The 13,357-nt window shown below is 43.9% G+C and overlaps 1 protein-coding gene across 1 annotated transcript; it reads left to right on the top strand.

The window, feature by feature from the left end:
* On the top strand, nt 1-2,836 carry CCDC127 (coiled-coil domain containing 127). Its single transcript, XM_054284789.1, has 3 exons — nt 1-493; nt 776-904; nt 2,142-2,836. Exons 2-3 carry the CDS (start codon nt 784-786, stop codon nt 2,813-2,815), a joined length of 795 nt encoding a protein of 264 aa, XP_054140764.1. The 5' UTR covers nt 1-493; nt 776-783; the 3' UTR covers nt 2,816-2,836.
* The last annotated feature ends 10,521 nt before the right edge of the window (nt 2,837-13,357 follow it).

Raw genomic sequence — 13,357 nt, 5'->3', positions numbered from 1 at the left:
AGCGATCCCACCCCGCCCAAGAGCTGCGTGATGGAAGATTAATAAACAGCTCCTGTTTCGAGGGTAAAGAACGTTTTTTAAAAATCGAAAACTACAATTGTGTTACTGCCGTTATTTTTCCCTGGTGATCTCCAATATTGTAAGATTCAGCCTCTTTGACTCTCTGACAGCGCCTGAAAGTTTGCGTAATAAACAGGCCAGAATCATGAAGTTGTGGGAAAGACCATTTCGTTGACTCGAGATTCGGACAGAAGGGTGAAGGAAAGACCGTGCTGTCGTTCTAGGACAGAAAGCAGGCTCGGCAGCTCCAGACGGCGGAATTCAGATGCCGCTCACGGATGCCTCTGGCCCTCGCCGTTAATGGAATAAAAAGTGCCCGGCAGGGGCGGGGACGGACGTCTGGCAACCCTCCAAGCTCGGGCCAGCCCTGTTGTTGTCCACCCCCTTTTTCTCCCGGCTGATGGGCCAGGCCGGGAGGGGGCGGGGCCGACAGGTGAGTGGCAGCGCCGGGGGCTCGCGCGCTCCCGGGCTCCTTCGTGGGGGGTCCCGCCGTGGCGGAATCGGGACGGGAATGGGAGTGGGAATGGGAACGGCAGGCCGTGTCGCGGCCGGGGCTGCCACTCATGGCCCGGCCAAGCCCCCAAGTGTCGGGGCCGCCGTTCCAGGGGCTGGGGCAGAATTCCCAGTCCCCCAGCGGGAGGAGGCGGTGGCGGCGGGAGCGGCCCCGGCCCCTCTGCGCGCTGCTGAGGCCGCGTCTTCCCTCTGTGCATCGCAGGTGCCTTCATGAATAACTTAAATGACCCTCCCAACTGGAACATCCTGCCCAATCGGCGCGATCCCGGCGGTGACGGCAGCCGCTGGAATTACGCCCTGCTGGTGCCCATGCTGGGCCTGGCCGCCTTCCGTGAGTAGCGCTGGGACCCCGGCCCCAGGGGCTCCTGGAGCCATGGCCCGCCTGGGCACGGCCCCTCCTTGTTTATAGCGCCGTACGCAGCCTGCGCTGTGGGTGTCGCTAAGGGAAGGACCGCTTTTCACACTGTGAAAAACGCGTATTTTATGATTGGCTTTTCGCAGATATTAAAATGAATATTATATGCGTTGTGTTAGAAAGTAACGCTGTATTAATTCTCTTAAGTAGTGCGTTAAATATAGTTTTGGGTTATAAAAAATGTTAAAATAGAAACTATGCTGTGCAGGATACTTATTTTAAAGAAAGGACTTGCAGCGAGATGGCAGCCCCAGGACACCTAAATCTTTCAGAGGAAAAGAATTTGTTGCCCGCTTATCAGAAGAAACGAACTTCTTCCCGCCTCGAAGGCGCTGTTAGGATTCAGAGGAAGAAGTTGACGATGACCAGACAGAATCCTTTATTTTAATAGAATTTATGCATCATGTATGAAGTGTATGAATCTGCAACAGGCTATTGTTTTTAAGGGTTAATCCTCTGTTAATGTGGATCCTGATCCTGTAGTCCTTTTTCGGGCTTGTGATGCCCAGAAAAAGGTACCCAGATGCCCGTAACTCTTTGTCTCTATTGTCTCACATTGTCCTAATTCAAATTGTCCAAATTGTTATTACTCTAATTGTATTACTATTTTTATAGCCATTTTATTGCTATTAAACTTTTAAAATTTTAAAAACAGGTGATTGGCGTTTTTCACAATACACAGAGATGAATCCATATTTAATAATATGGATTAATAATATTTAATATCCAATATACAAAGCTCTCTCAAGAAAAATGGACACAGGATGTGCTGGAGAGCCCAGAGGTAACAACACCAGATGTTGCTGCTGTATTTATTTACTGGGCTAGAAAGTTCTCCATGCAGTATCCACATCAAAAACCTCCAGTTTGTTTCTCCATTACTTTTTTTTCCTTCTCTAATCTAAGTAGTGCCAGTGTAGACAATAAAAGAGTAGAGGTATTTTATTTCAGAGAAAGCATGATCATGTAAAGTGACTCACTGTGAAATAGGGACCAAAGAAATACATTTTGTGGGGACATGTAAATAGAAGTGAAGGGCAGGAAAGAAAGTCTTTTTACCACTTAGTAGCTTCATTTCAGGCATAGCTAATTAATCATACCCCTCACTGTTACATGTTATACTTGCATCTGAAATATTATTTATGTGTGATAGGGTGGATCTGGACCAGAGAATGTCAGAAAGAAATAGAAAAAGAGAAAGAAGAGTACTACAGGAAAGAGTCAGCTTTACAACAAGACCTGGAGGGCAAATACCGGGATATAATCACAGAGAACCGCCGCGCTGTGGCTCACCTGGAGGTGGAGCTGGAGAAGGAACGCAACAGGACCCTGAGCTACCGGGAAGCGCTCGTGTCCCAGAGCCGCAAACTGGTGGAAGAGAGGAGGCTCCTAGAGCAGGAGCAGGAGAAGCTGGAGAGAGAAAAACAAGTCTTTTTGCACTCTGGAGCAGAAGGTTCCTTGTACCAGAGTTGCCTGGCAAAGGAGGAAGAGTGGCAGCAGAGAGCCAATATTTTACTGAAAGAATTTGAAGAGGGACTGAAGGAAAGACAGGACATCTACTGTAGTCTTGTAGTACCCAGAAGTCAGAGACTAGAAATAGAGAAAAATCTGCTAGTTAAAGCAGCAACTAATCCTGTTGCTGTGGCTTTACATGTGGAGAGTGGCTTACAAGATATTTTCAAACATGATAACTACTGTGGCAATGTGCTGAACAGAACCAGAAGTCAAAATGGAAAGCTTATGTGGCTGTATCTGAGATACTGGGAACTAGCTGTTGAGCTGCAGAAATACAAGAGAGTAGAAAAGGCCATGCTAGGAAAACGCTAAGTAGGGGAAGCAGAGGGATTCCATGTGTAGGGATCACAGTTGTAGTCTGAAGCTGTTAAATTCTTCTGCTGTGTTGCCATCTCTCCTCCTTGCACTTGTGTTTGCATGGGACGTGTGCTGTGCTGTGCCTTTCCTCTCACTAACCACAGATGCTCTGGTGAGCTGTGCATGCTCCTGAACTCCCTGAGAGTGTGTGTGTTGCAGTACAGAGATATGCCAACTCCCCAGGTGTCAGAAGCAGCAAAACAGAACTCAGATTAGAGGGATTTGCCTCGTTGATGGTCACACTCCAGCAACAGAGAATGGTCATTTGTCTCCCCCAGGTGTGGTAGCATGTTGTGCTCCTTATCTCTGACATTTTACATGGTGTCTCAACACTGTCTTTTTTTATTACTATTATTTTTTAAAAATGTGTTTAAGCAAGACTGATTTTGAGGCAGGTGTTTGGGAGAGATGGTGCTGGAGCCAGCTGCTTGACACGTAAATCTTTCATGTCTGTGTGTTCAAATATATAAATATATATATATCTATAAATATATACATATATATATATATACACATATATGTATGTGAGTGTGTAAGTGTATGTGAAAGTATTCTGAGGGTGGAATAGATTGATCCTGTTTCAGACTAGTCAGTCTTGCATTGTCTTCCAGCTTCATATACAAATAGTGCTTTATGAATGCAACATCCAAAAGATGCTGGTTCAAATAACACATAAAGAAACAGATTGATGTCTTATTGGCACTTGGGATTCATTATCAAATTCTAGGGAATGTATAAACTGGAAGTTTGTTTTCATATATTGGATATACCTTAAGAATACTTCTTTTTTTCCTCAGTCGAGGTTTTAGTTGTAACCCAACAATGTGCCACCATTATGGATGTCCCTGTGCTGCTGCTTCTGCCTCTTAGGGCACTGGCTGCCTCCTGGGTTGCTTGCAAGAACCTCCTTGCACCTGGCTCTGTTCCTTGGACAGGTCCTGTTTGTTATTTGCAGATGGGAACATAAATGCAGCCTGCACTGGTAGCCACTGCTGTCTCTCCACCTGTCTCCCTTCTCCCAGAACTAAGTACATACCCTTTTCTGCAGCTCTGGAATTTTGTGCTTGTGGTTCACCACTTTACATACACATGGCCATGAAAGCCTACAGATACACAAGCTTTGTGAGCTTTTAAGAAAGGGAGCTTTTCAATGTAGCTAGTAAAATAAAATAATTTGGTAAAAAAAAAATTATAAGTACAGTGAAATAATAGATTTTAAAATAAACATCCAGATTAAAAAAATCCAACAACAAACAAAGCTTTAAAACCCAGTGCATTTCAATTTCTTAGAACTTTGATTATACTTTGGGTCCTTTAGCAGTAGGAACCACCTTTTTTCAAACATGCCATGTATTTAAAATTGTAAGAACTTTTTTCTTCCCCCTTTCTAATCCAGCCTTAGACCTCAAAGGGGCAGTGTTTACCCTTGTGTTTATAACATCTTTTCTTCTCTGTTACTTGACTTTGATTAGTGCTGGTAGGTTGTCAGCTCATTAATTAGCAGTTTATTATTTACTGAGGGCTGGACTTGACAAATGTGTTTGCACTAGGCAATCATGTAGAACCATGGCTTGGAAGCAATCAAGCTAAGTGAATGCCCATCTTCCTGCAGATGTGGGGGTTTTCTCCTGGTTTCATTTTAGTCTGAGCACAGAAGACAGCAGATAAATCTTTTGAAACAGTATGCACAACTTAATCCAGTTCCTAAGTAGAAATACCTAACATGAAACAAAATTCCTGAGCAGAATAGATGATTCCCAACTACTCGATTTTCCAGTTGAGGTTTTGCTCACCTTGATAGTGCTAATTTTACTGTTGTATTGACTTATTAATCCTTTTTTCATTTTGATCTTTTAATGAAGTTTTAGGAGACAAATTTGGAGGAAAAAAGAGAGATCACAAACACCAGAATGTTTTTGGCCACAGTTTGTCAGGGTGCCAAGCATATTTGGGTTGGGAGATGAGAACACAACTGAGTTGCTAATCATGTGATGTCCTGAGCCGAGCTGCTGCAGCTGGACACAGGCACACAGTCTGATTGCCCAGGAGAACAAACTAGTTTGGATAACAGCCCATGTGTAATTCCTTCAGGATGTGGAAAGTGACTGTCCAGCTGTGGCACACTTTGCATGTTCCTGCAGGCAGTTCAGCTGCTCAGCTGACTGAGAGCAGACAGTGAATCAGTGCCAGTGTATTTGAGATTGATGCCTTGAATTTGTGTAAGTTAGCCTTAAAAGATCAAAGGTTTTGTGCTTTTTCATTTTTTCATAGTTTGTTATGCATATCACTCAAAATGTTTAAAGAAAATGTAATCAAGGGTAAAATACTGTTTTTTCAGTATGAATATGTACATTCAAGCCTTGCACACTTGAATGTACAGGAAATGTAAAGAAAGTACAGAATGTACTGGATGCAATGTAGTAAAGGTTTGGTATTCACTTTCTCTTTTTTAGATGTGTCATTTATTTGTACAGCTAATTGAACTATTGTTCATGGACACTTTAAAGATCATTGTCTCAAGACAGAAGGCTTATTTCAGAAAGCTTTTTAAAAGTGTATGACTCATTTAGAATCACTGGTCTTGTTAGTTTCTTCCAAAACTCATGTTTATGGAAATGCAATTTATTTTTGAAATGTTCCCCCTTTGTAGGTTGTTATTCTCAAAATTCTGATGTAAGTTTTGTCTTGCCCAGCATTTCTTCTGAATTGGTTAATTGTTTAGAACTGCCCATATACATATGTAGAATGCAAGAACAATTTGTTTTCAAAGTATTTAATGAACTTATTTTTATTATAAAATTGTCACTCAGCTATTAAACAATAACAATTAATAAAAACCTTTAAATATTTCTGCACTGTTTTATAACTTGGGCAAGGTGGGTGGGTGTGGGATCTCAGTCTCTCAGAACTGGGGTGCAGGGTGAACAAGACCCCCCCTGGGGGGCTCGGGAGTCCTGGAATGCTGCCAGAAATGTCTGGTGGCTGGACTTTGATCCCACATGGGAGATGACATCAGTATGAGGACGGGAGGATTTCACTGGGGTGAATGGTGAAAAGACAAGTTAATTGGAGTGTGAGATACAGGGTTTAAGATCCCTGTACAGGGGGGTCTAGAGAGGCAAGATGGAGGGATTGAGGCGTGCCCTTCTCCTTCTTCTTCTTCCTCTAAGCCTCCATCTTCTGTGGTGATGTTGGCACTCCGGGATTGGACCTTACTAGGAGAACACTGGTTAATAAGAGTAGAGGGTATTGGAGAAAAATGATAAATATTGTATACGTAACTCCGGGTATAAAGATAGGTGACCGCCCCAGGAGCTTTCAGTGTGTGTGCCCATGGCTGACTGCTGAGCAGAACTCTGTCAGGCCAAGAGAAAATCTTTTAGATAAGCAATTAATAAACACCAAGACCAAGAACAAATCTGAAGCTTCCTCTCGTCCTTTCGAACCCGGGGGCCCAAAGCCATCTTTGGGCTTTTTCCCAGACCATCTGAACAGCACAGAAATCCAACAGGTGGGAGAACTGGAATTTACTACTTTATTCAGATTTTCCAAATTGTAAATTTTTTTAATTGGCATGTAAAAAGTTTTGGTCTTGGTGCTGAGAAAAGAATATATTACAAAGTTTTTTTCTTAGGAAAGGACACTGTTAAAAAGGTAAGTGCTGACCATTAACTAGAGATGTGGGGTTAAAGGTGACCATCCCTCTGAAAGACTGGGGACATTCCAGCAACAGAATATTGTGTAGGATATTCTACCCTGCTCCAGAATCCCTCAGATGTCTCATTCTGCATGTCAGCTGCTTTTCATTTCCCTCACTTTCCTGCTCTCTGTGATGAACTGCAATCCAGCTGCTCTAGGACAGCGTTCAGACACTGGAAATCCTTGTTCTGTAATAAAGGATTCTCAGTCTATCTGTATTTGGCACACTCTTCCCCATCCTCTGGTTCTATAAACCTTGGGTTTGAGCACTCCTGTGTGAGGATGAGAAAACTGAGTGTTCCTCTGTGGAGCATACAAGGCAGAAACAGTGGTCAAGGGTTCAGGTACTGTGGTGAAATCAAAGATATTTGAATTATTGCTGTGAAAAGAGGATGCAAGTTTATAGTTGCAGTTGTGATACAGCTGAATATGAAGGCTTTGCTGGTTTGCATGCCAAGGCCCACATTTACTGGTTATTAATTTAATGCCTGGTCCAGGAGCTTTCCCTGGTCACTGCCTATCTGAGACAGCAGATGGATGTGCTAAGTAACTCACTGAAATTTAGCATAGCCCAGCAATGAGGCAAGGGCCACTTCACAGCAAAACAGCTGAGTGATTGCTGCAACAAAAACTGAAAGTAAACTGAAAGTAAATGTGCTTCTGGAAACAAGGAGTCTGTGAATGGAAGAGTTTGGGGAGAGCTGGTGGATTGTGAGATCAGCGATGTCAGCTGTTCACAGTCATGCACCCCAACGGCCCTGTGCCGAGATCACCGGGCTGTCCAGCTGCTGGAAAAATGCCTCTTCACTCTTGTGTTCATGACAGGTTTATATTTGTGACATACCTCACCTCTAAACGTACCGCAGTCAGAGCAAAATGCTCGGCTGCTGTGGTTGGTGTTCGTGTCGCTGGATGCTGCTTCCCCCTTGTGGCTGACGGCTCTTCCAGCCAGCAGCCGCATTCCCCGTTCCCATGGCTCCGCTGGAGCAGCGCATCTCCTGATGCTGCACCTCAGAGCTCTCTGGCCCAAACACCTCCGGGAGTAATAAAAGAAAGGTGAGCAAAGCCGAGGTGTTCGGTGGCCAAAGGAATGAACTTGTCTCCACTGAGCTGGGTGCTGCGGCAGATCTCTGTGCGAAGGCGGCAGGCACAGGGGGTTGGGTGTAGTTCAGCAACATATTAGTACCTCATCGTATATTGCAGTACTGGAAATGAAAACCGTAACAAACTCGATTAAAGAAGGCTGCTCATTGTTTAATGAAGATGGCAAGAAGCAATCTACAACTGTCAACATATTCTGCTGCCTGCGGGAGCAGACACACTTGAGGTGTGACAGATCCCAAGCAATAGCACTTCACTGACTAAGAAATTTAGGGGGACACTGACCACTACAGAATGGTTTAGGTTGGAAGCACAACCTTTAAAACTTATCTAGTCCAACCCACCTGCATTGAGCAAGGATATCTCCAAACAGAGCAGGTTGCTCAGAGCCTCATCCAACGTGACCTTGAATATTTCCAGGAATGAAACACCTTCCACCTCTCTGGGCAACCTATGCCAGTGTTTCAAAACCCTTGTTGTAAAAATATCCTAACTTATGTCTAGTCTATACCAACTCTCTTTTCGTTTAACACCATTATCCCTTGTCCTATCACAAGAGGCCATGCTAAAAATTTATTCCTGTTCATAATAAGCCCCCTTGAAGTACTGAAAGGCTAGAGTAAGGTCTCCCCAAATATTTTCTTCTCCAGGTTGAACAACCCCAGTTTCTCAGCCTGTCTTCACAGAAGAAGCATTCCAGCCTTCTGATCATGAGATCAATTTGGTGCTGTCCACAAAAGCATTTCTCTACCCCTGTGCTCCTTACCTGTAATTCCCCCCAAAGTTATTCCAAAGGTGAGATGTGTCCAAAGATGGAAACAATATTTTGGTGATCTTCTGACTATATACAGTGAAATTTTAAAGACAGCACATCTATCTCCCTGATGTCAAAAAGAAGAACAAAACAACAAAGCATACTGCTGCTGGAGCTGATATTGCTTCAGTTAAATATTTGTATATACACTGAAGTAAATATTAGGCAAACTACCAGCATAGACAAACATAAAGATTGTGCCTCTTTCTGGGAAATAGAAAGGAGAAAGTGGACACATGGGCATCACTGTCAGCTCAGTTCTGAATGAACGACACCAGACATGCTGTTCATAGCTTGTTCCCTTTTATTTTTCTGTGACTGGGGACACTGCCACTTACACAATAAACATAAACTGAAAGTTTCTCAGCATGTTAGATTGCTGAAGGAAACTTCTTGACACCATAAAACTACTCCAGAATGGGATGCATGTGGAAGTCACTGTGTGTGACATCCTACCTCTGCTGTGTCCCCAGTAGTCTGGGACAGAGTTCCAACAACAGCTCAGTGCTGCCTTATTTCTCCCTTGCAGTGATACTTGTTGGCACAAGTTGGAACTTCTCTCCAATCTGTAGAAGTTTACAATCTCATGGGAAGAAATTTAGGCTCCAAAGTTTTTTGGAAGTCTCCAAAGTCTTTAGGTATTCCTGCTTGAACTGCTGTGGGCTGGTGGCAGCAGCTTTCAAGCACTCACATAGGAAATCCAATCATGCCAGCTGAGGAGCTGTGAGAGCTGTGCCTTTTGGTTACTTATCAGGTAGAGTTTGAGAACAACAGAGCATAAAACTTAGATCCAGTTAAAGATTTACAGATCATTTATTGGCAAGATAAACTGCATGACCACCTATGATTGTTTATTACCCTTAAAACTAAGCAGCTCTGAAATATCTTGCCTGTGTATCTCCCTTTCTAAAATGGTCATCATCATCCCCTAGGCTGCAGATTTTGAGTCTGCTCTTGAGCCTGGGGCCCCTTTTTTGCACACCTGGTCAAGAATGTTACTCATTGGCAGCTTGTAAAAGGATTTTTCGTTTTTACCACCTATTTTAAAGGATGGGCTGTCACAGACACTATTTCATTTAAGTTCTCTTCCTTCTTCTCCTTCTCCTTCTCCTTCTCCTTCTCCTTCTCCTTCTCCTTCTCCTTCTCCTTCTCCACTATCTTTATATTTCCATCCTTTTCCAGTTTAGGCTCATTACACAAGCAAGAGTAATTGTATTGCTCCAAATGATGCTTTGACTACTAAGTAGAAGCTGACTGGAAAGAAAATGGGATTAGGGTTGGTAAGATATTGCTATAGAATTAAGAGATTTCACTCCAGTATCTGCTGCAACACTAAAAAGGACAGAAAATAATGTACTTAATCCTAACAGCCTGGTATATTGCAAGCAACGATGAAAATACCCGGAGAGTTACAGATTTGTCCTATGTCATAGCAGGCATGACAGACTCACAATGAAAGGATCATATTGCATTTCATGCCTGAAACTGTTGATTGCAACCTGAAACCTAGTTGCAAACAATGTGTATTGCCAGTGGCCTTTGCTTTTATCAGTGGCTTTACATGAAAGAATATTTTTTTTCCAAAAGAATAGTCCTGTCCTTCTTTTCCTATTTGTCCTCCCCTACACAGGATCCAGATTAAAAAACTTGCCCCAAGGCAGCCTGTAATGGAGGGCAGAAAAATCATAGAATCATAGAATATCTTGAATTGGAAGGAGCACAGAATCAGTTCCAACTCCCTGCTCCTCACAGGAGCATAGTTGCACACAGCTTTACATAACTGTACAAGATTTCAGTTGGCTTTTAAATTATCTCAAATGTTTTATTGTGAAAATAAATAGGAACAATCAATACACTATTATGAAACTGTGCAGAGGAAGTTGACCTGAAATCTGTTGCACAAGGAATCTGCTGAATCTTTTGGGACCCAAAGCTTCAAACTTCAGTTTTTAGAATTGGATTCCAGTCTTTTGCTTAATTTATTTTTGCTGCTAACTCTGGTGATCCACATTTATCAGGATGTTTCTGTCAGCTGTTCTGATTTTGTCCTTGTCAGCAGATGGACTTACACCTAAAAGAAGACAAGCTGCTTGAGCCCTTGTTTTCTGTTCAAATCCTCCTTTACAGTACAGTGAAATACTACAAGTTCCAGAGGTGGAAACTGTACACGGAGCAGTTGCCACCTCTATTCCAGCTGCTGCCACAGTTCTGGCCAGCCCTGGCCTGGCTTGGCTCAGCTCTGCCAGCACCTGCAGGGTTCCTGGCACCCTTGGCACCACCGTGCATGTCCTGGAGGTGGCTGTGGTTCCTTCCATGGTGGGGAAGGCGAGGGTCAGGCACTGCAGACAAGCACTTCAGCCAGGTCCTTCAGCCTGCTGCCTCCACTCTCTCATGGAAGAGAAGAACCCATCCTTGGAATCACAGAATCATGGAATCACTGAGGTTGGAAAAGGCCTCTATGGTCATTGAGTCCAATCATTCTCCCAGACAGGTTCGCCACCTTACCGTGTCCCCATGTGCCACATCCACGCACCTTTTGAGCGCTTCCAAGGCTGGTGATTCCACCACTTCCCAGGGCAGCCTGTTCCAAAGCCTGGCCACCCTCTCCAGGAAGCAATGTTCCCTACTACCTAATCCAAAACTCTCTGGCACAACTTGAGTCTATTTCCTCTGGGTCCTGTCACTTGTTACCTGGGAGAAGATACCACCTCCCACCTCATTGCAAGCACCCTTCAGTCCTTCTCCATATGGGATAGCTTCCTGAGGGGCTGGGAGGAAGCTGTGCTGGCCCAGGGGTGCCTGTGCTGGCACAGGGAGGTCACAGCAGGAGCAGCTGCCCAGCAGGTAAAGTGTGTCAGGCTGCACCTCAGCTCCAGGGGAGGAAGGACAGCTTCTCTCCCAGCTGGGAACATCCCTCTGAGCCAGGCTGCCATGGCATTCTGAGGGCTACCTGTGGTCAGGTGTCCCTTGGCCCAGCTGGTACCACACTATGATCAGACCTGGCCCTACAAAAGGAAACAAGTGGCTCCGTCCTTCCTTTGGCCTTGATTTATATCCCAAATAACTTTCTGCTATAATTTCTTTTCTTTATTGCCACCCTGTCTCATACTCTTTCATAACATCATCATCACCATCATCATCATCATCATCTTGTGAGATGAAAGACATATTCATCTAGGAAAAGGAGTATGCCCACATTCTTCCACAAATGCCTATGTATGTATGTTCCAGCAAAATATAGGATTTTTATAACATTTTTATAATATTTCCATTTTAATCGGGTTTTTGGAAAATCGTGTGTTATTTACAGAAAAGTTGGCTTACTATTTTTATTGCCCTTTTTAACTTTTAAAAAAGTAGTACATCAAAGATATGAGAGTAGGAGACAAAAAAACCAAATGTGCCATTAGAAATATTTTAACACAAGTAATCCAATCTAAATGTATGATCCATTTTGTCCTACATTTATAATTAGCAATATGCAATACATTTCTTGTGTAGTTGCCTATATTATGAAAGGATGAATTTCATAGAGATTTATTGGCCCTAATAGACCTGTGGGACCTGCCAAACATAAGCCTAGCATCTCTTGAAGGAGGAGATTATCTTAGAGCACAGGAAAGGGCTCTGTTGAATAAATAAGTGACTGTGACAGGGCAGAGCAGCCCCAATTGCCTGTTCCAGTCCACAGGGTGGCAATATAGACAACACCTCCGAGCACCTGAGGATCACCCTGGAGCTGGTGCTGTCAGTCCTTCAGAAAAAGGCACAGTGCCTTCCAAGGTCATTAGCCATCCTATTACACTGATAAAGACTTCTGAGCTAGATGCTGGACCATCGTTTTTGCTTCTGCAAATATTTAACAACTGATAGATAACTAACAACCACTGGCACCTTGCATTACCAGAGCAAGATAAAATTCTTTGAAAGGAGGATTTTCTCAATGTAAGGCAATCAGGACTGACTTTTTGGATCCTGATAGAAGTTGCTTGCTCATGAAACTTAGAAGAGAGAAATTTTCAGTAGACCAGTTGCCACGTGACCACAACTAGGTGTATTAATTGAGCTAAATAGGAGATATAGCATGAACACAGTGTTGCAGTTGACGCAACAGAAGGATGGGATGCCGTCCATGGGGACCTGGACAAGCTTGAGAAGTGGGCACATGGGAGCATAATGGGGTTCAACTAGTCCAAGTGAAAGGTGCTGCACCTGGATCGGGGCAGTTCCAAGCATTAATACAGGCTGTATTTGTGCTTGGAACAGCACAATGAATGGACTGGGAGCACCCCTGCAGAGAAGGACTGTGGGGATGTTGATGGACAAAAACCTGGATGTGAGCCCACAATGTGCATTTACAGTCCAGGAGATGAATCAACCAAATTCTGCATCAAAAAAAGCGTGACCAGCAGGCCAAGGGAGGTGACTCTCCTCTGTACTCTGTGCTCGTAAGTCACCACCTGGAATCCTGCATCCAGCTCTGGGGCACTGCACAAGGAAGATGTGGACCTGTTGGAGCAAGTCCAGAGGTGTCCACAAAGATGATCAGAGAGCTGGAGCACCTCTTCTATGAAGACAGGCTGAGAGAGCTGGGGCTATTCAGCTTGGAGAAGAGCCAGCTCCAGGGAGACCTTAGAGCACCTTCCAGTACCTGAAGGGTCTACAAAGAAGCCAGAGAGGGACTTTTGGCAGGGCATGCAGTGGTAGGACAAGTGGCAATGGATTCAAAATTGAAGAGAGGAGGTTTAGATTAGATAATAGGAAGAAAATCTTCACTACAAAGGTGGCAAGGCACTGGGACAGGTTGCACAGAGAAGTTGTGGATGACCCATCCACAAGCTGGGTGGGGACTTTGAGCAGCTTGGTCTAGTGGAATGTCCCCT

The sequence above is a fragment of the Melozone crissalis genome, unplaced genomic scaffold (genome assembly GCF_028551555.1).
Source record: "Melozone crissalis strain CALT ecotype California unplaced genomic scaffold, PUWL_Pcris_2 ptg000042l_1, whole genome shotgun sequence".
In the NCBI taxonomy this organism is placed as follows: domain Eukaryota; kingdom Metazoa; phylum Chordata; class Aves; order Passeriformes; family Passerellidae; genus Melozone; species Melozone crissalis.
This window is presented reverse-complemented; position numbering and strand designations above follow the sequence as displayed.

What these genes read in the sequence shown, in the direction of transcription:
- CCDC127 (XM_054284789.1), top strand. Translation starts at nt 784, where the DNA reads ATGAATAACTTAAATGACCCTCCCAACTGGAACATCCTGCCCAATCGG. An exon ending in GCTGGGCCTGGCCGCCTTCC is followed by an intron (nt 905 to 2,141) that starts GTGAGTAGCGCT and finishes TATGTGTGATAG; the next exon opens with GGTGGATCTGGACCAGAGAA.